This window comes from Podarcis pityusensis, assembly GCF_964106645.2.
Source record: "Podarcis pityusensis genome assembly, chromosome: 8".
Taxonomy (NCBI): domain Eukaryota; kingdom Metazoa; phylum Chordata; class Lepidosauria; order Squamata; family Lacertidae; genus Podarcis; species Podarcis pityusensis.
This window is the reverse complement of record NC_138033.1, coordinates 43,663,303-43,686,788: the sequence shown is the minus strand read 5'-3', so window position 1 is coordinate 43,686,788 and position 23,486 is coordinate 43,663,303. Positions and strand designations below refer to the sequence as shown.

The 23,486-nt window shown below is 41.9% G+C and overlaps 1 protein-coding gene across 5 annotated transcripts in view; it reads left to right on the top strand.

Moving 5' to 3' along the window:
• Positions 1 to 2,147, top strand: part of CDH8 (cadherin 8) — a 236,779-nt gene extending 234,632 nt beyond the window's left edge. For all 5 annotated transcript variants that reach the window (XM_081016514.1, XM_081016515.1, XM_081016513.1 and 2 more), the window contains one exon: positions 10 to 2,147. In XM_081016514.1, the coding sequence (XP_080872640.1) occupies positions 10 to 503 (494 nt within the window). In that variant the 3' untranslated portion in view covers positions 504 to 2,147. The remainder of the gene's footprint in view (positions 1 to 9) is intronic.
• The last annotated feature ends 21,339 nt before the right edge of the window (positions 2,148 to 23,486 follow it).

Sequence of the window (23,486 nt, the reverse complement as noted above, 5' to 3'; positions counted from 1 at the left end):
CCTTTACAGTCATTGTGGTGCTGTTTGTGACACTGAGGAGACATAAAAACGAGCCTCTTATTATCAAAGACGATGAAGATGTGAGGGAAAACATCATCCGTTACGATGACGAAGGAGGTGGCGAAGAAGATACGGAAGCATTTGACATTGCAACTTTACAAAACCCTGATGGAATAAATGGATTTTTGCCCCGCAAGGATATTAAACCCGATCTTCAATTTATGCCGAGGCAGGGACTGGCACCTGTTCCTAATGGTGTTGATGTTGATGAATTTATCAATGTAAGGCTCCATGAAGCTGATAATGACCCTACAGCTCCTCCATATGACTCGATTCAGATTTATGGGTATGAGGGGAGAGGCTCAGTAGCTGGTTCTCTAAGTTCCTTAGAGTCTTCAACATCAGACTCAGATCAGAATTTTGACTACCTCAGTGAATGGGGACCCCGTTTTAAAAGACTCGGGGAACTTTACTCAGTGGGCGAAAGTGACAAAGAAACTTGACAGTGGATTACAAACTTTTATTTTTTTCACTCTTGACTTAAGCGATCATGTAATATTCTAGGGCCACTGCTGTTAGTTATGACTAATGTGGCTTTTTGTTTAGGGGCAACTTTAGTGCCAGTCATCTTATAAAATCAACTACATTGTAATGTTGAACCAAAAAAGTACATAAATCAAAAGTATATGTTAGGAGGTCTGAGTCTTGTGGAGTGTGAAGTTAAGTACGTAGAGTGTCTAGAAGTCTTTGGATATTCTATATTCACATGACCACTCTGAAGATGGAGGTTTGGATCTTTGATCACCTTCAGTACGTGAAAGGAAAGGAAATTGAGAAGATAGGTGCTTTTCTACATAATGGACCTCTATGGATTTTTGCTTATGAAGAGCATCTTCTCATAGTCCTTTGAAAGCTAATGGTTTGCTTCCACATTGCCAACAAAGATTCCACCACAAAAACAGGAAAAAAGGAATGTTAAAAGCAATATCTGGTCTTCTTTGCAATGCTGAATTTTTAAGAAAAGCATTGATAAAGTCCCTTTTGGCCTCAACTGTGCAGTGACTGTAAGTTGTACATAGGGTAATTCTTGGCCACAAAAACCACAGACTGAATATCATCTTCAAACATTGTGTCAAGCCTTAAAATATTCACATGTTCTTAATCTATTCCAGTGACAGGATTCAAAATCCACCATTGTTCAAGTGGAGAAGAGACTAAAGTTCTCTACTTTTCAAACAAAATGGATTGTTTTCTAGAAGAATCACTCATTTCATCTACTTTGTCTTCTATAAGAAAAAGGAGGGAAATATGTGAAAGAAGATGGACTCATATACAAAAGCTGGTTTTATTGCTAAAGAACAAATTTATTTGTTTAATCATTGAAATAAATATTTTATTGATGTCCATTACTACTTTTATTTATTAAAATTGATTATTGGTAAGAGTATAAGAGAAGGGAAGTGTCAAAATTGTATCCATTAATAAAAGGTTAGAATTCTTTGTTCTATATATATATCTATATAAAATGAATGTTAAATGAAATGTACATTTTGAAAAACAAACACAAGAGATATTAGCAGTGGAGGAGTTGCAAGGGAATGGTAGCAGGGTGAGGGTGTTTCTGGAAGAAATTAACATTGGACCATTTTATATTTTCTTCATAAACCAAGAACTGGCATTTTGGTACAAGCACAAGCAACTGGAAGCAAACTGGTTCATGTGAATATTTACAAAAAACAAAACAAAGACATTGAAAATTCCACACATTTCACCATAAAGTCACACATGCTTATAGTTATCCACTATACTAGAAGATCCGGTGTGTACATAATTTTCCTGCTTATGTTTTTAGCTTTCCTTATTTTCTAGAATATTCATGGTTATGCACAAGGATCTTGCTCACAAAGAAAGCAGCACTTAGTAGCTGTTGACATCCTCAATTTGTAATGAAAACGGACTATTTAGAAGTAGCAATTGTATAATAAAACTAAGTATTACATGCAATTCATTTTTACTTTTTTTTCTATTTTTGTTTTGATGCAATTGTTTTCTTTATTTACTCCATGTATTGTATTCAGAAGACAAAAAAAACAACCAACAACTCCTGTATTGTTTCCTACTTTGTGGAAATATATTTTTATAAATACCTTCTTTGTGATCACCGTTTCTTTTCAGTTTTGCCTGCATCTTACAGAGACACATCATCAACGTGTAAATAGATGAATCCTCTGAGAGCTGCAATTCCTTCTAAGGCTTTTAAATAATCAATGTGTTATTTAACTCAGAACCATTCCATGATTCTCCCTGTTTATTAAAAGCAGGTTGAGTCAGTCATGAATGGAAAAGAGAAATATTCTGGAGGCAATTGGTCCCTCCATACTTGGATCTGTATGGGTTTCAATGGAACCCAATGCATAATGTGAAAGAGTCCTTGCATCCCTAACCATTAGCAGATAGGAAGGTGAGTTTGTGACTGACCTCCCTTTGAACTAGTCACTGGGATGGAGGGTGGAGGAGTTAGGTGGCACCAAGGTCATGGCAGCCTAAATACATCAGCAAGAGCACTGGATTGGCTCTGTCTGTGCATTTGCGCCATGCCAACTTCACCACTGCCTCTGCTCTCTTCCTCTCTGTCCTGTGACTCACCTGAAGGGAGATCAGGTAAGTGGCACAGCCCCATCTGTGACTGCACCTAGCACATGATGAATGTAGGCAAAACGCCAATCAAATATTGAAAACAAGCAAACATCATCATATCAGTTCAGGGTGTGTGTAGGTGTGTGAGAATCAAAATGTGCATTTCTGGAAGTGAGTTTTCAGAAATCATTGTGTAGAATAAATGCAGATCCTTTCATCAGTTTTCAGAAGGCAATCATATGTTTTTATTATTATTATTATTTCAATCCAAAGTTACATCAAAAAAGATTTCATTTCATGCCAGTTTTAGACTGTTGAAAATGTAGTTGAATTTGGGAAATCATGTCTCATTTCTAATCTGCAAATGTTATTGTGGTTGGTGTTATTTACTCTGACATCAATAATTTTCAAAGGGTTGTGTACTCAATATCTCATGTTGGTTCCATTTTGCAGTCACAGAACAGAGGTTCGGTTACAAAAGAGCCAAGGTGGTGCTGTGGATCGACTACTGGACAAATGCCATCAAGTAATCTGTGGGGTTGATCTCAACCAAACTTTAAGGGGCTGAGTTACATCAAGTCATACCATTTGTCCAGCTAGCTTAAAACTGACAATATTGACTGGAAACATATCGTTAGAGAGTTGGAAATTAATTCATTCTGCTACAACCCAATGCACACTCACTGTGGAAAGAGTCAAAATCAATGCAGCGGACCTTACCTCTGAGTAGCCATGCATAGTACAATATATACTACAATTGTACTAGAATTCTAATAACAATATTTTTTACAAAAATATCAATCCATTTTTGAGGACACAACTAGACATAGCATTGATGATTCTACAATTGTATGTAGGGGTGTGTGTGAAGTTAATATTAGTGATGGGGGAGGCCACATTAGGTATCCAAATGGTACCTCAAACGGAGGTGATGTTTTCAGTTTGGGAAATGGCTCAGGAATGGCACAGGTATAAAAGCATGAATCCTCCTTCTGAGATGAAGTCCTGATTCAAGTCTGTCCCTTCCCAATCATCCACATGGTTGCTACAAATTTGATCTCAGATCTCTGGAATTACTTGTGGTTTGTCTCTAAATCTGTAGCCCTTTCAGTGAACATGTGAGGGCTTAAACCGTGTAAGAGGTACAGAGGCACTCATCTTGGTTTCATTCCCAATCTTCCCAACTGTGTTCATCCTGAACCTTCTTCTCTTTACCGTCACACATTCAGTGTGGAGATCTGAAGGAGAATTATATGTTCTGTTGAATGGGGTTAGAATCCTTCTCACATGGTTCAAGGTTTCCAATCAAAGGGAGGGTTGTAACTATTCAGCTGAACATAGGATCACACCAGAGACCTTAATGTTCAACTTGTGAAGGCCAGAAGATGGGGCAGCTTGGAGTGCATGGAGACCAGTGACAGACTTTGGGCACTCAAATTTCAGTGGCACCCTGTATGATGCTACAATTTGGTGCCCCCTACCTCTCACACTTTGTTCTACAGCATTGTTGTGGTGTGGCACCCAATGCGGCTGAACCGGTTGTGTTACCCTAAAACCACCTCTGTGGAGATATTGAGGATAAAAATGGTGGGGTCAGTACTCTTACAGCCCCTATTTAGTTTCAGCCCCCACATGTTCACCCAAACACCTGAATACAGTTACAATGACACTGATACTGCTTCTGTTGTAGCACAGCTAGATTTAATGACTGCAGCCTGCAAACAACTGATATGCTAACACCACTTCTACATGCTTGTAAAGGTTTTGATCAAATTAATGAAGCCTCATGTTTATTGAAACTGTATTCACTGGTTCCATCTTTGAATAACTTTTACACAGTCTTGCCTTCTAATCACAAACTGAACAGGGAAATTAATTTAAAGAATGGAAAACAGCCTTCATGAACATTTCAAAATGAAGCTGAATGGAGGCATATTGTTGCAGATTCCATGAAGAGTGGAACATCTTCTTGCAAGAAGCTCTATTAATCAGCTGCTCAAGGTGGAAAAGGTTTCATTTAGTTTAATTTTAAGTTGCATCATTCTGAAGGTTTTGGATTGTTAATGTGAACTTAAATCAAAAGCCAGGTATAAAAAGCATCAAAATTATTACTAAACTGTAGAACAGCATAATCTTCGAGATAGATATTTCCCTTATTCATGCATAACTTAGATTATAATGCTGTGGCTAGACTGTTGGTGGGGTCAGACTACTGCCAGTATCTAACACTAGTACTTAACAGCTTGCACTGGCTGTTCATATGTTACCAGTCCAACTTCAAGGGTCTTATAGTAATTTACAAGGCCCTCAAAAACTTGGCAATGGGCTTCCTTAATATCCCTGCCCAAACAATGAGATTTTAGGGTCTCCTAAATGCAGACTGGACAACCTACATCAGTATTGTGGGCCCAATTCTGTGGAGCTCTTTCCCAGCAGAAATCAGACAGGCCCGCTCCCTGTTGAATTTCCAACACCTGATTAAGACCTTTCTTTTAAAGCACACATTTTAATGTTTTAAGGAAGCTTTCGTTCTTTTATTGTTATTTCAATTGATTTTATCCATGGCACGGATTTTTGTGTACACCAACTGGAATCCTTGGTACATAAGTGGTATATAAATACCTTACATAGATATAGATATAGATGATATAGATATAGATATAGATATAGATATAGATATAGATATAGATGATATAGATTAGATATAGATGATATAGAGATATAGATAGAGATAGAGATAAAGAAATAGAGCGATAGAGAGATACATAGATGATAGAGACAGAAAGACAGACAGACAGACTGAATGTAGGAATTCTAATCTGGAAAGAACTCCTAGTGCATGAGCAGTTGCTAACATATGAGGATCTGCATGATCAGGACAATTGTGCAGGTAACTTACTTGTGCCGGCAGTTCCTTCCATTGAGGGATTTATTTGCAGATAGCTATATGAAACATGTAGTGGTCAGAGGAAGAGTGATGAAATGTTTCAGACAGGGCTGAAGGTTTGCTCTGTTTCCAGATGAAATACAACAACACCCTACATCAGGGGCCACCATGCATGCTATTCCTGTCCCCATTGTAACTGTGAGCACTGGTCCCACCTATACCACCCCAACCTTCTTGTATTGATCTGGAAGGTCTGAAGGGGGGTTGTAAATGCATTCAGATAAGTGATCTTAGAAGTGTCCCCATGACTGGGAACTCCACATCCTCTTTACACTTTATTTCCATGTGATTTGGAACATTGCCTGAATAGGACTATGTGTATTGAAATTTTTGCAAGTAAGCAACTCATATTCTGTCAGGGGGTCTTGTTATCTCATGACGGGAAAGTCAGTTTGGACATTTGTGAATTATGTAAATACAAAACATCCAAAGGACGTAGGCTTAAAACACCTAACAATTAACGGGGGGGGGGGGTGTGTGTGGAAGAATGAGAATGCCTTCAGGCTTTTGTGTTGGGCCCAGGTCCTGCTTGCGGGTTTCCCTTCCTATAAGACCTCCTTGTCCAATTCCTCCTGCTCCTTATCACATCTAGCTGTTCACTATAGTGGGGACTGAGAGGGATCTTTTTTGTCCTTTTCTGTGATTGGCTGACAGGGGGGACATTTTTTGCCTACTCCAAACTGTATTGCCTATAGGAGCAGTTAGTGATGGGAGCTGAATAATTGGGTTGGTTGGTAGTAGTCACCTTGCATGTGTGTGCAGAAAAGAGGAGAGCACAGCAAAGATAGTGAGTACCCCGTGGCCCTTTTCAGGTGAATAGCAAGTCTGTTGCTTGTATGAAGCAGGATGAAGCAATTTCTCTTCTTGCCCACCCCTTGCCCCCACTATTTCACTCCAGTTTGTCCATGCCCATGTCACCACTGCAGCTGCCACAGTGCCCTTGCCCTCTCCACTTATTCTGCACCCTTGCCACCGCCACTGTATCATGGGGGCATCAACAGTGCAGTTGCAGGTGAAGATGCAGTTGTGGCATGACTGGCAGCAGCGCAGGTGCGTGGAGGGGGCTTGGGTCTGCAGGATGGTGGTGTGGGAGAGCGGGCTGTGGTGGCAGGGCATTTTGCCTGCAGTGGCAAAATGTCCCAGGCGCCCCTGGTGAACCGTGATTACAGAAACTTGCACACAGTGCTGTGGGACCCATATGGCAGGTTAAACTGTGTCACTCAGTTGGACAGGTGGGGTTCTGAAGGGATGTGGGTCATGAAGGACTGCCACCATCACCTGAAGTGGTATGGGAGGGGAAAAGAGATGAAATCAAAACCAGCCTGAGTCACTTCAGGGTAGGGCTCACACATTGATGACAGGCTTATGTGGCTGGTAGTGGAATTGCATATTTACTAAACATGGTCTCTTTTCCCCCATGCAGTTCACAAGTTTCCAAGTTATAATTAATATAGTGGCCCCAGGTAAACCCCAAACCTTGCGACTGCATTTCCCTGGCCATTGGCCATTAGCCATGCTGGAGCTGACGGAGTCCAGCAACATCTGGATGGCCACAGGTACCTTGCTCTTCTCGGAAAACACCTGACATTCTCACTCCCCAACACACACCCCTCCCTTGATATGTTTTGCCTTAGCGGATGAAACTTGGGGGATATCTGATTTATGCCACTGTTAAGGCACAAAATATGACTCTTCCATTATATAGATCAAATTACTGTTCATGGTCACACAGGAATTTAAGCCAAGTAACTCCTGTGTGTGTTATATTCCTCCTTGTAGCCCCTAACAGGTTCCTTTGTAGAGAAACTCTCAAACATATGACCTTCTGATTGCCTTTTTGATTGAAAATGTCAACAGAGACCACAGCAGTACATCCAGTAATAAGATTCCTCCCTTAAAAAATCTTATTGCCTGCACTGTAGGAGAGTTAAAGCATGACAGAAATCTCATCGATGTCAGTCAAAAAGATACTGATAGCCAGGATCAGTGGGTGTTGCTTTAAATCATGCAATATTTTTTTTACAGCTTTCAAACACAAATATAACAATGGAAAAAGTGAAAGTGAGGGGAAAGTAAACTAATTGGTAATTCTATCCCTAGTAAAAGATAAGATAAGAAACATACAGTATTACACAGCAAACTGGCTGGAATTTGCAAACAGCCTGCCAAAGGAAGGGAGTTGTTGCAGCAGGTGCATATATATTTGGGCATCATTTGAGCCATGTTGAAATAGCTTTGGATTGCTACAGGTCACATTGCATGGCGCAGAGCAATCTGAGGCTGCCAGGGAGTGGGGTGTTGGAAGGAGAGACAGGTGTGGATGGGAAAAGGGAGAATATGCAAAAAGAAGGGACAACATAGGAATGGGGTTGGGTGCCTTCCCCACCAGACCTCACCTTCATAACATTCATCAGCATTTGAGTGTAAAGTTCTTCTAATAAACATATTTCTGTGCAGTTTTAACTAATGTGACCTTTTGGAAGCAATTTTCCCTAATACAATGCAATTTTAATGTTATTTTCACTAATATCTTCATTTTTATGCAAACTTTCCCCTAATATATATATTTTTGTAAACATGATTTGCTTGGGGAACTGCACCACCAAATTCAGGAAAGGGTGAATTTCAAAGGATAGGTGTTTTGCTTTGCGTATTGTTTCAGAAAATGAGCATTTGATAGATTCACCTTTAAATGCATACTGAATCCAATTTCCCCCATCCCTACCTGCACTTCTCCCCAAAGGAGCCCAGATAGGGATCAAAGAGACTCTTGTCTGAAACCCTGGGTGGTTGCTGCCAATCAGTGTGGACAATACTGATCTAAATGGGCCAATAGTCTAAACCAGCTTCATATGTGTCTAACCCTTGGTCATCTCATATTTAAAATAAGATCGAAGTTTTCAGTACTTCCACCTTCCCCTAAGTAGTTCACAGGATGTTTTCATTTTACCTTCCTAAATCTGCATAATTTGTATGGCTTAAAAAAAGTGGCCTATATCTAATGGAAACAACAATAGGAAGGTTATAATAAAACAATTATTCACAGTGGAACTCGATGGACACAATTCATCACTGCATTAGGTGCCTTTACAGCCAATGAAATCATATTGAGTATGTTGGATCATGGCCAGAGTTTATCTGTAAAATGAAAATCTATTCTCAGAAAATGATAGGGAATATATGCTACACAGCTAGCTGACTGACAAACATTTGCAGGTATTATACCAGCCCAGGAAAGTATAGAGCCCCGCCTCCAAAATATTAATTTTCCATCTTAGAGAGCCTTCAATAATGGGCAAAATGCCTTAGAAAATTGAAGCTTTGTGTGAAGAAAAGAAAGAGCATTCACCATGCTTCGAGTCCGCTTTCATAATGTTGCAGGTGTCATTAGTCGCAGACCTGGCATTGATGGAATGAAGAGGTAGAAGTCTTTCCAAAATCCATGGTTTAGATAAGCTGGATGCATATTATTTCTGCATTTGTACACTATTTGTGCATGATAATATTCTGGCTTTGTGAAAGGTGGAAACCAATTTAGCTTGCTGCATAATTCACCATGATGGGTTTTGTAATCACACTGCAAAATGAGTCGAGCTGTTCTATTATACGATACCGATAGAGGATGGAGTGCTGGAGAACTAGGCCTACTCCAAACACTGGCATAGGATTCTCAATGAGAAATTATAAAAGCATTGACAGTTGCTTTTGTGGAACTGCAACTAAGACATCTTCCAAACGGCTTAATAAAGGCAAACTGAACCATTCAGCGTCTGGCAGCAGCTTGGGAAATGGGCTCATTAACATTAACATTTCAGTCCATCCATTCCTAAGGCTGCTTTCACTAGTGATCATAAAGGGGGCTCCCTCCACTCCCGCCTACACTGTATCATTGCAGGGCTTAACTTGTGAATATAGCTAATGCTGTATGGGAACATTGTATGGGAAATTGCCCCCCCCCCCTTTTTTAAAAAAGAACACTGAGCACTTTATTTGCATGACTAGCTAATTCTGGGTTATAGCTAACTAGTATGTTTCACTTAGGGCAGACCCACTGAAATTAATGGACTTAAGTTAGTTGTGTCCATTCATTTCAATAGATCTACTCTGAGTATGACTAACATTGAATACCACCCACTGTCCTCCCTGCCTCATTCCTGTGAATAATATGGCATTACATATACACACCAAAAGAAACCTAAAGCTCAGGGCTGGCTCTAGCATTAGATGGCTGTGTCAGGTGACAGATGCTGATAGTGGTTGCAGCCAAGCAGTTGTTCCTGAGTCCCCTGGCCACACCGTTCTCTTGGAGGACAGAGCTGTTTGTGCATGGTGACCCCTGCAAAATAATAATAATAATAATAATAATAATAATAATAATTTATTATTTATACCCCACCCATCTGGCTGGGTTTCCCCAGCCACTCTGGGCGGCTTCCAGCAAAATATTAAAATACAATAATTCATCAAATATTAAAAGCTTCCCTAAACAGGGCTGCCTTCAGATGTCTTCTAAAAGTCAGATAGTTGTTTATTTCTTTGACATCTGGTGGGGGGGCATTCCAAAGGGCGGGCGCCACTACCGAAAAGCCCCTCTGCCTGGTTCCTTGTAAGTTCACTTCTCGCAATGAGGGAACCACCAGAAGGCCCTCGGCACTGGACCTCAGTGTCCGGGTTGAACAACGGGGGTGGAGACACTCCTTCAGGTACACTGGGCTGAGGCTGTATAGGGCTTTAAAGGTCAGCACCAACACTTTGAATTGTGCCTGGAAACGTACTGGAAGCCAATGTTGGTCTTTCAGGACCAGTGCTATGTGGTCTTGGTGGCCACTCCCAGTCACCAGTCTAGCTGCTGTATTCTGGATTAGTTGTAGTTTCCAGGTCACCTTCAAAGGTAGCCCTACGTAGAGTGCATTGCAGTAATCCAAGCAGGAGATAACCAGAGCATGAACCACTCTTGCAAGACAGTCCGCGGGCAGGTAGGGTCTCAGCCTGTTTACCAGGTGGAGCTGGTAGACAGCTGCCCTGGACACAGAATTGATCTGCGCCTGCATGGACAGCTGTGAATCCAAAATGACTCCAATGCTGCGCACCTGGTCCTTCAGGGACACAGTTACCCCATTCAGGATCAGGGAGTCCTCCATACCCACCTAGCCCCTGTCCCCCCAAAACAGTACTTCTGTCTTGTCAGGAGTCAACCTCAATCTGTTAGCTGCCATCAATCCTCCAACTGCCTATTACTGTAAATCTATTACTGCACTATGGTATGTTTAAAGACACTATTCCATTGCTAGTGTTGAAGCAAGATTGTCCAGTTAGCTTCTTTACATGGAATGGGGCAGCAGTGCCATTTGATCTGTCTTAGTCAGCAAAATGCCTTGGGCCAACCTGCTGTGGCTGCAGTCATGGTGTAGTGGTTAAGAGCGGTGGACTCATAATCTGGTGAACCAGGTTCGCTTCGCTGCTCCTCCACATGCAGCTGCTGGGTGACCTTGGGCTAGTCACACTCTTCTGAAGTCTTTCAGCCTCACTTACCTCACAGAGTGTTTGTTGTCAGGGAGGAAGGGAAAGGAGATTGTTAGCAGCTTTGAGACTCCTTAGGGTAGTGATAAAGCAGGATATCAAATCCAAACTCTTCTTCTTCTTCTACACGTTTACTTGGGAGTAAAAACAGCAAAGAGACTTGTGGCACCTTAAAGACTACACATCTTATTTATCTGTGGGCTTGAGCCTACCACGTCTGATGTCCTAGTCCATGAAAGGTTGTAAAATGGACGTAAGGTGATTGTGTTTTTGGTGGCAAAATTATTTATTTATTTATTTGTACCTGTATAGCTCACCTTTTCTCACAGGAGCTCGAGGTGACACACATGGTTCTCCCCCTCCTCATGCATTCCTCACAGCTACACTGTGAGGAATGGCTGCGAGGGGCAGTTACTGACCCAAAGTCACCTAGTGAGCTTCATGGTTGAGTAGAGTTTTGAAACTGGGTCTCTGGGGTCTTAGTCCAACACTCTAAGCACCACACCACATTGGTAACACAGAAACATGTTAACACGGCACCTCCACTGTATTCTGGTACTTGGAAGTAAACTCAGTTGAACTAAAGAAAAGACTCACCTTTGAGTGGGGATGGAAGGATCTGTCAGTTTCCGTTCTCGCAGTTTCTCATTTCTATCAGTCTTAAATTCATTACTCCACATTTCTGCAGTGATCTGTATTAAAAACAAACAAACACATATGTGAAATTTCAAGGATTTTACCTGCATTTAAATGTAGAATTACCCCAATAAACACATTTTCATATGTAGTTTTGACTAATGTACTGTACACATTGTGTGGTATTTTCATTAATGGTTTATTGTTAGAGAAGTGCATTGCAAAATTCAGCTAACTATAGACTGTGAAGAATGGTTGTGTTTCAGTTCTCATATTATTTCAGAAATTGTGAATTTGATAAATTCACCCAAATGCAATTTCTCCCCCATCCCTGCTTCTGTGTTAACCTACATAGGATTGTTCTGCAGAAGTCCTGGTGGGGTGGAAGTGGGGAAGACCCCTGATTCGGGTAGGAAGAAGTAGCCTCATGACTTCATTTTTCTTCTTTTTTCCTCCAATGAGTCCTGTGGGGGCTTAAAACATAACAAATGGCCTTTAAATGTATTTGTGGAAAGGGATTTATTGGTTTGTTTTGGTTTTATTTCATATTATGCATTCTCATTTTTTGCTTCAGTTTTGTGGACCATATTGTGATCTTTGGATGAAGGATGGTATTCTCTCTCTCTCTCTCTCTCTCTCTCTCTCTCTCTCTCTCTCTCTCTAATTTATTGTCACCAGATCTTCAGTTGGATTCTTTATGGTTGGTGAAACACATTTCTGTGTACCTAAGACCAAATCCAAAAAAATAATGTTACCTTTGATTTGCTGACCAAGTTTCCCATAAGTTTGGGCCTTGGGATCCTTAGAGATTTTTGGGGCATGTTTGTTGCAATCCCAAACACAATTATGAAAAAGTAAGCCCCACTGGACACATAGGGGACTTACTTCTCAACAAGCATGCATAGGATCATTCGGTTTTAGAGCTAATTTCCTCTTGGGTTGCCCATTGTCCAACCTACACTAAGATAGAATTCCTACATTTAGAACAGTGTTCTTCAAGCTTGGGTCCCCTGATGTTGTTGGAGTACAACTCCCATCACCCCTGACAATTGGCTAAATTTTCCTACACATAGCACTCTGGAGGCAGGAGAAGGTCAATTGTAGCAAGCAGTAGTTCAAAAATAAGCTTGTCCAACGTTGCTCATCTCATCCAGGCCCTCCTGCTAAAAACGTGAAAAAATCCAAAATGTTTACATCAGTTATTGAAACAATTCCCCCCCCACACACATTTAAAAATTATTTAGTAAATTATGCCATAATTAAGACAGTGTTAAATATTTTATTCTTTTTGATTATTGAGATGGAAGTAGCAAATTTGGGTAGGGGGGCAGAAATACTGCCTGAAAATGTTTTGATGTTGGGAACACCCACAATTTTTCAGTCCTGTCTCCCTCATCCACTTCCTATATCTTGCTTCTTCTTTGTCACATAGGAAATCCCAACCAATCAGGAACCTCACCAGACTCTTCAGACAGCATAATCTCTATAATCTCTGGACACGTGTAAGGGCAGGAGAATGTTATCTGCTGGCAGCAGGAGAATGTTATCTGCTGGCAACCTTTCTCATCTCTCCCCTGCCCACCATAGTTGCATTTAACACAATTCCTGGACAGAATACATGTGCACATGCACACTTTATATGTGGTGGGCATTTGCTATGGCTGTGCATGCCCCTCTGCGCTAATCCAGGGCCCAGTCTGGCACTTGATTCTTTGAAGTGCTGCTGTTTCGTTGTCAGTCTGAGTTGTGTTGCTTTGTATTGTTTGATTGTAAGCCATTTTGTGTATTGCTGGTAGGGATGCAAGACACAACTTCTTTGAATGTACAAATAAATAAGCATTAATAGGAGGGGCCAGCCATTTGGGGGAGTATTCTTGAAATCCAAATATCTCTACATAACTGTGGTTAACTTAAAACCATAACCCCATGATTACATGTGGAGGTATTACTGCAGACCTCATTAACTATATCAGATATATCACAAAAGCCACTCCATATTTCATACAAGTGAGCTTTTATGTTAAGGTTGCAAAAAGTAAAATAAAATGGAGCTAGAAGTATAGATGCCTCAAAGGTGTACCAATTTGAGAAGAAAGACTCCAGGGTTGTAAAAGGCAATATGGAATTGGATTTATAAGTCTGCATATGACTATGTTTCATAAATGACACCGAAGAGATTTTGGGAATTCTTTTCATAATAAAATGTGAAATTACATGACATTAATAATATCTTTAAAAGCAGGCACAGAAGATGCTTGAAAAAAGGAAGATTCTTTATCTGCATAAAGGGTACTCTACTAAGGCCCCTCAACAACAATGAAAAGATAACTTACAGTGGTAGAAAAGGATGGCATTTATGAAAAAAATTAAGAGACTTTACCATTCTTTTATTTCTCATTGTATTTCGGTCGGAATAAAAGATGGTTATTTTTGGATTGAACTGAAACCAGAAGTATTTCTCATGAAAGTTGTGAAAAGTATCCTTTCCCTTTTGTGTAATGCTTTAGGGATAGGCTGTGATCACTGCTAGTATTTGCACATTCCCTTCCTTAAATCCAAGCTTTAGCCCAGAAAGTAATCTGGCCCTCAGGTTCAAGAAGGTTCTCTACACCTGGTATTAACAATACTAGTCTAGATGGACCACTGGTCTGACTCTGTATATGGCAGCTTCCTATATTCTTAATGTTGTCCAGCTCTTGTGTAGTTTGACCCCTGAAAGCATGAAAAAATAAAGGATTGTTTACTTAACAGGTATAATATAAGTTAATTATAAAATAGTTGTTTGACATTCAAAACAATTGGTGAGTGCACTGTGTAGCGCAGGCACAGCATTTTACTAGGCGTAGGTAAGTGGGTCTATTCTTTCTTCTTGTTTAGGTTTCTTAATCATTCTTTCATTTAGAATTCTCTGAAGAGAATTGGGTTTTAAATTATAATGCCTCTGAAAATGAATTGTAATGGATTGCCCAATTCAGTGGAGATTCCTTGGCTAAAGAGATGCACTGGATGAAGAGGGAATAACTTTTTTTGTGATTAAGGAAAGAAGAGAATCAGGGTTTCGTGATCTTTAAATTGCACAAGAGTTGCTTAATGATTAAACACCCACACACTCACCAGATACTCGGATTCTTTAGATCCATTTTGTGCAGTGCATCTGAGCTTGTTCCAACTTGTTTTCAATATTAGTATGACTTTGGAATAAAGAGAGAGGTGAACACTAAAAATAAACCTAATTCCTTTACACAAGAAGCTTCATCTGCCAAGTTTGTGTCTCCTTTTACAAATTGGTGCCATATGCATGTGTGTCTTTATCAACTCAATGAAAGACAAGTGCATTTTAAATTATAAAGTCTCTGAAAACAAATTAAAATAGAGCATTCAAGTCAATTAATGTCTGCAGCCTGTCTCATCAATAAAGACATATGTGGAATGTTTTCGGGGGGGGGGGGTTTACTCGCACAGTGTCTTGAAGTTAAACAAAGGCTCTCCTACATATTAAAGAAAGAAGCAACATGAGCACCGTAGAAAATAAGACATATACTCACAAATGATGGTTTCTTGATGTATTTCTCCTCACATGAGAAAAATGCATGTTCAGGAACTTTTTTTTATAGAACTGGAGGACAGAAGATGCAAGATAAAGTGGAATGATCATCAGATTTTGTTGGGTAGAGCAGGGGTGAGCAACCTATGGCCCTAGGCCTGATTCGATGGGGTGATTGGCCTAATTTCAAAAGCCCTCTGTAAATACCGTATTTTTCGCTCTATAACACGCACCTGACCATAACACGCACATCGTTTTTAGAGGAGGAAAACAAGGGAAAAAATATTCTGAATGAAACAGTGGACGTATCATTTTTGTGCTTCATGCTGTGGCCACAGACATGTGATCTGATGGTGAATTTGGGGTGACCCAATGCAAAAATCCTGAGAATCCCTGTGGATCCATGCTTTGTAACCACGTTTTTGCACCATTGCAGCCCCAGGCAACAGTGGGTGCGTGATTTTGGGGGGGCAGGCTGTAGCCATGGACATGCTATGTGCTCTGATGGTGAATTTTGGCTGACCCAATGCAAAGATCCTGAGGATCCATGTGGATCCATGCTTTGTAACCACGTTTTTGCACCATTGCAGCCCCAGGCAACAGTGGGTGCGTGATTTTGGGGGGGCAGGCTGTAGCCATGGACATGCTGTGTGCTCTGATGGTGAATTTGGGGTGACCCAATGCAAAGATCCTGAGGATCCATGTGGATCCATGCTTTGTAACCACATTTTAAGTGGGGAGGGAAGGAAAAACACAGAAGGCTAAGAATGCAGGAGAGGGCTATAACGTGAGGAAAGGAAGGCAAAAGTTCCCCCCCACCCACCCACACAAGCCAGCCAGCGCGCTCTCTCTCTCTCTCTCTCTCTCTCTCTCTCCCATCTGCATGTTTTCCGGCTGCCTGATATTTATTTTTTTTAATTGCCTTGACAGAAGAAAGCATTTTAACTGCATTAAGAACTATTTAGCAGCGAAACCTAAGCTTTGCCATCCCTTAAGAGGTACAGACACTGTAATCTTCCAGATCGCATGAATTTACAGGCAAAACACTGTTTAAGGATTTCATCCTTTTAAATTGAAGAAAGCATATTTGAATGCTGTGTGTCCCCAAAAACAAAAAGCAGGAAGTCAAATCAGAATTTTAAGCTGAACCTGTAATCTCTCTTCCCTTCACAAACATTGTTCCCTCCGAAGCACAGAGAGGAAAGCAGACACTCTGCTTTCCCCTCTGCTTGCCTGGAGGGGAGGGGCTTTCCCTGCTCTTTGTTCCGTTTCAGCAAACACAGCAACGAAACAGAGCGGGTGGGCAGTAAGACCCTGAGGCAGAATGCAGGAAAGCAACCACTTCCTCTTTTCCCCTCTGCTTGCCTGGAGGGGAGGGGCTTTCCCTGCTCTTTGTTCCGTTTCAGCAAACACAGCAACGAAACAGAGCGGGTGGGCAGTAAGACCCTGAGGCAGAATGCAGGAAAGCAGCTGCTTCCTCTTTTCCCCTCTGCTTGCCTGGAGGGGAGGGGCTTTCCCTGCTCTTTGTTCCGTTTCAGCAATCGTGAAGCCCGATTTGATTTTTGTCTGATTTTTCGGCTCCAGGGACCACACATTCGCTCCATAACACGCACAGACATTTCCCCTTCCTTTTCAGGAGAAAAAATCTGTGTGTTATAGAGCGAAAAATACGGTAATCAGTTCAGACCTCTACAAGAGCAATAAGTTCCTCCCCTGGCAGCCTAATGTAGAGAGAGAGCGCAAAAGAGAGGTGGAAGAGAGTGTTAGAGAGAGACAGTGTGTTGTTCCCCCCACCATCAGCTTGTAGCTCTCAAAAGATAACACCTGAGAGATGTGGCCCTGCGGAATCAGGCCAACAACCCTTTTAGTCTAGTACTTCCTTCTCATAGTGGCCAAACAGATCCACCTGGGAAGCCCACAAACAGGAATGTAATGCTGCAGCACTCTCTATTCTTGTGATTTCTAGCAGATGATATTTAGGAGCATACTGCCTCTGATAGTGGAGGTAAAACATCATGGCTGGCAGGGGTGACACATCTCATTTTGGTGCTTGAAGTGAAATGGGAAGTACCACCTTGCCTTGCCACTGTGGCCTTTTTGCTGTGCTATTGACCCTGCTACTGCTGCTGGAGAAGTGGTCCTCATGTCAGTGCCAATTATCAGCAAAATCTCATTAGGCCTTGCACACTCCATAATATCTTGCCAGACATCAGCACTGATGATGGCACCGCTTCTCCATGGACAGCACAGGTGGTGGGATGGGCAGGGAGTCCATAGGGGCACCTCCCCAGAGGTTTCTGCCACCTGAGGCAGCATCTTCAACCTGCTTCATGGGTGGGTCAGGTTGGATGGCTGGTAGCTGCTGATAGCCTTCTTTTTAGGTAGAAATACTGGCTGCATGCAAGGTGAAGGAGAATCATAGGAAACCATAGGAAAAGAGTGGCGAAACAGTTTTTAAAAGCAAGTAAGGGGGGGGGGAGGACTTGGAAAGGAGATGCCTCTGACTGCTAAAGATACAGAAGACTGAAATTGATCTGAATAATTTATCAAGACCACCCATGACTGTGAAGACAATGACTTCCAACCCTGGCAACCAGAGGATGTAAAAGGCCCTTAGACTTGGTCATTGAAGTCAGTGAATTTCAAAAGCTTTGGGATCAGATTTCTTGAAGCTTCATCCTCTGTGAATTTGAGAATAGTGCTCCCCCCCCCCTTGGGATCACCACCAGACTCCTTTCGTGCCAGTATCCTGAGCCCAAAAGATTGTTCTTGCTTCCTGTTGCCTGGAGCTCAACCTTCTTGATTCTGTTCAAGGATGCATATGGTAAGAATATCTCATAGAATCATAGAATCATAGAGTTGGAAGAGACCACAAGGGCCATCGAGTCCAAACCCCCTGCCAAGCAGGAAACACCATCAGAGCACTCCTGACATATGGTTGTCAAGCCTCTGCTTAAAAACCTCCAAAGAAGGAGACTCCACCACACTCCTTGGCAGCAAATTCCACTGTCGAACAGCTCTTACTGTCAGGAAGTTCTTCCTAATGTTTAGGTGGAATCTTCTTTCTTGTAGTTTGGATCCATTGCTCCGTGTCCGCTTCTCTGGAGCAGCAGAAAACAACCTTTCTCCCTCCTCTATGTGACATCCTTTTATATATTTGAACATGGCTATCATATCACCCCTTAACCTCCTCTTCTCCAGGCTAAACATGCCCAGCTCCCTTAGCCGTTCCTCATAAGACCTTCGACCATTTTGGTTGCCCTCCTCTGGACACGTTCCAGTTTGTCAGTGTCCTTCATGAACTGTGGTGCCCAGAACTGGACACAGTACTCCAGGTGAGGTCTGACCAGAGCAGAATACAGTGGCACTATTACTTCCCTTGATCTAGATGCTATACTCCTATTGATGCAGCCCAGAATTGCATTGGCTTTTTTAGCTGCCGCGTCACACTGTTGGCTCATGTCAAGTTTGTGGTCAACCAAGACTCCTAGATCATTTTCACATGTACTGCTCTCAAGGCAGGTGTCACCCATCTTGTATTTGTGCCTCTCATTTTTTTTGCCCAAGTGCAATACTTTACATTTCTCCCTGTTAAAATTCATCTTGTTTGTTTTTGCCCAGTTCTCTAATCTGTCAAGGTCGTTTTGAAGTGTGATACTGTCCTCTGGGGTGTTAGCCACCCCTCCCAGTTTGGTGTCATCTGCAAATTTGATCAGGATGCCCTTGAGTCCATCATCCAAGTCGTTGATAAAGATGTTGAATAAGACCGGGCCCAAGACAGAACCCTGTGGCACCCCACTAGTCACTCTTCTCCAGGATGAAGAGGAACCATTGATGAGCACCCTTTGGGTTCGGTCAGTCAGCCAGTTACAAATCCACTGAGTGGTAGCATAGTCAAGACCACATTTTACCAGCTTCTTTACAAGAATATCATGGGGCACCTTGTCAAATGCCTTGCTGAAATCATGGTAGGCTACATCCACTGCGTTCCCTTCATCTACCAGGCTTGTAATTCTGTCAAAAAATGAGATCAGGTTAGTCTGACATGACTTATTTTTCAGAAATCCATGCTGACTATTGGTGATCATAGCATTCCTTTCTAGGTGCTCACAGACTGTTTGCTTAATGATCTGCTCCAGAATCTTCCCTGGTATTGATGTCAGACTGACTGGGCGGTAATTATTTGGGTCCTCTCTTTTCCCCTTTTTGAAAATAGGGACAACATTTGCCCTCCTCCAGTCTGCTGGGACTTCGCCTGTTCTCCAGGAATTCTCAAAGATGACTGCCGGTGGTTCTGAGATCACATCTGCCAGTTCTTTTAATACTCTTGGATGCAGTTCATCTGGCCCTGGAGACTTGAATACATCTAAACTAGCCAAGTATTCTTGTACTATCTCCTTAGTTATTCTGGGCTGTGTTTCCTCTGCTGAATCATTTGCTCCAAATTCTTCAGGTCGGGCATTGTTTTCTTTATGGAGAAGACTGAGGCAAAGAAGGCATTGAGGAGTTCAGCCCTTTCTGTGTCCCCTGTTTGCATTTCACCATCTTCTCCTCTGAGTGACCCCACTGTTTCTTTGTTCTTCCTTTTGCTACGAACATACCCATAAAAGCCTTTTTTGTTGCTTTTAACCTCTCTAGCAAGCCTGAGTTCATTCTGTGCTTTAGCTTTTCTGACTTTGTGTCTACACGTGCTGGCTATTTGTTTCAATTCCTCTTTGGTGGTTTCCCCCCTTTTCCATTTTTTGTACACATCCTTTTTTAATCTTAACTCAGTTAAAAGTTCTTTAGATAGCCACCCTGGCTATCTAACATGACACTCTGTGTCATGTCTCTTTTTTAAATCTATATTTCTGACAACTTCACATCATATATATGTGTGGGTGAGTGGGTGTAAAAAGCTAAAGGATCCCTGGATGGTTAAGTCCTGTCAAAGACAACTATGGGGTGCGGCACTCATCTTGCTTCAGGTCAAGGGAGCCACTGTTTGTCCATAGACAGTTTCGTGGGTCATGTGACCAGCATGACATAACCGCTTCTGGCACAATAGAACACCATGACCGAAGCCAGAGCACACGGAAATGCCATTTACCTTCCCGCCGGAGCGATACCTATTTATCTTCTTGCACTGATGTGTTTTCAAACTGCTAGGTTGGCAGAAGCTGGGACAGAGCAATGGGAGTTTGCCCTGCCACGTGGATTCAAACCACCAACCTTCCAGTTGGCAAGTCCAAGAGGCTCAGTGGTTTACACCACAGCGCCACCTGCGTCTCCATATAATTTATTTATTTACTGAATTTATATATGGCCCTATACCCGGAGGTCTCAGGATGGTTCACAAAAAATATCACAATATATAAAATAAAAACAAAAATAATAATCCAATAATACCTAGAATGTGCCCAATAACTATAATGTTCTTTAACCTAGTGACCCTATTTGTGACTTTTTGTCAACAGTCATTGTCCCTTCCCAATTCTCCAAATATATGTATAATGGTATGGGGTTGCTCGTGCGTAAGTTGCCGCCTCTCCTGGCTATGTTGCCTTGTTAAACCTTTCTGTCTGGACAGCCCTTCAATTCGTGGCTGCCTCAGTCGCTAGCAGAATCCGTCAGTGGGCATTTCTTAAACCTTTTCCAACATAAAAGTTGTTTGACACCCAGTCTCCTCCTACTTTCTCTGCGCGGAAGTCTTCTGCGCAGGGAGGGTGTGGGTAGCGGAGGACCAGTGCTCTCCCCGCTGGTGTCCGGTGAAGAGTCTGGGAGCCCTCTCTCCGATTCTCCCATCTGCCCCTCCTTATTCCTAGGGTTGCACTGAATTGCTTCCCCATCTGCTGAGCTGCCTCTCTCCCTGCTGGGCCCTTCTCCAGCATCATTAGAGAGCCTCCCCTCCACCTCTAGCTCCGATGTCAGTTCCCTGACAATATGCATTGTTCATTTACCTAAACACCCCAATCTGCCTCCTTCTATGCATTTTAAGAGATAACAAAGGCTATCAATCAACTGAAACCATGCTGATGTTTCCATGGCAGTTTCGTAATTAAGTTTGCTCACCAGAGGTTGAGATGGGCCCGATAAACGCTTTTTGCACAATGCTTTCAGGCAGAACACTACTCCATGTTGCCAGGCTACAACTAAAGCACAACTTGTCAAATCCAAGAAGCTCATTCTCTTTTGAATAAGCAATAGTTAGTGTCTTTCATAACTCTAATCTGCTAAGGTTTATGCATAGGAATCTTCTCTCCAATACTGTACTCCCAACAGGGGAAGGAAACTGCATATCCCTATTATTCACAGCATAATAAATCAGTCTGCCTGAGAGCTGAGATCTGCTTCTTCAAGTGCCTCCACTTAATTTGAGCTGATCCCTCTGTAGGTCACCTGGATCAGTGCTCACAGCCTTAATTCTGTTTCCTTGGCCCCATGGCTTTGATAAACAAGAAGAGCACTGCTGGATCAAACCAAAAGACCATCTAGTGCAACATTATGTTTTCACAGTGTCCAACCAGACACTTGTGAAATGCCCACAAGCAAGACATAAGAGAAATAACATTCTCCCACTCATGGTGTTAGGATCGTCCTACTCTCTTGTAGGACCCTGGCAAAGACACATGCCCAACTGGCATGTTCTCTCCCTCCTGGTCTGTCGTTCAGGAGCTTCAAAAGCTTTCTTCACCCTTAGAGAGCCAGTGTGGTGTAGTGGTTAAGAGCAGTAGTCTCGTAATCTGGGGAACCGAGTTCGAGTTTCCGCTCCGCCACATGCAGCTGCTGAGTGACCTTGGGCCAGTCACACCTCTTTGAAGTCTCTCAGCCCCACTCACCTCACAGAGTGTTTGTTGTGGGGGAGGAAGGGAAAGGAGAATGTTAGCCGCTTTGAGACTCCTTAAAGGGAGTGAAAGGCGGGATATCAAATCCAAACTCCTCTTCTTCTTGAACATCACAGCGACTGATACCAAGAAGCATCAGCACACTTAGGGATCCACAGAGTATTCGCAGTTTGCGTAACAGAACTCAGTAGCACAGCATGTTGGCTAATCTACTTTATTTACATATAATACACTCAGAGCATTCTGCTTTAGCTCCTTCCTCTTTCTCATCAGACAGCAAAGAGAAAGAACAAAGGACAATAGTCCCACTTCACGGAACACAGTAACACAAACATCCTGTCTCCGTCACTTCCCACACTGTGGAATGAAAACATGCACCGTCATGTGAAAGACAACAATCTCATGACTGCAAACACAGAGCAGGAATCCTAACAACTAGCAACTGGTATTCACAGACATTGCCTGTGTTCCTTGACTAGTAACTATTGATAGACTTGCCTTTTTTTTAACAGTATAATTTACTTTTAAACCCATCCACATTGGTGGTTGTCGCTCAAATTGACTACCCCTAGAGTGGATGGGTAGACCCAGCCAGATGGGCGGGGTAGAAATAATAAATTATTATTATTATTATTATTATTATTATTATTATTATTATTTTATCATCATCATCAAGAACAATTGCAGTTTTTATATAAGATCAATGAGATGCCCCTTCCCATTCCCACAGTCATACCTTCAGGCTTTTTACCCTATATGCTTTGGGGAATATGGAAACAAGACATTTCCCTCAACTGCTTCATATAATCATACATATGAGGAGTAGGCCAGAGCAATCTGACTTTCAGATTACCCCCCACACTGGCAAAATTAGCCCTCCTGACAACAGATGGGGAACCCATATAGTAAAGGGATCACAGCTCAAAAGCAGACCCATCCCATTCACTAATGTTCCATTTGCAGATATAATGTACAAAGTGCTACCTGCAAGTAAATATCTATAGCAGGATATATGATAAAAATCAATAACCTTCAATTAGCTTTAAAGTTATTTTATACCAGCTTTACCCAAAATGATGCTCTCCACTTGTTTCCATGAACTTCACTCAGCATGGGCAATGGTCAAGGATGAGGGAAACTGCAACCAAAAACATCTAGAGGAAACCATGTTGGGGGTGACTGATTTAATTATATGTGTAAGGGGTGGAGACCTCTATTTTTTATTGGGCTGGCTAATGAATTGGGATTAGAAGAGGTTAAAAGTTTTGCTGCTGCTATTATTATTATTAGTAGTAGTATTATTATTATTAATGTATATTATATGGCTTACATTGTTTTATATGATACAAAACCACTGTGGGGGAAAGTGTTAATGTTC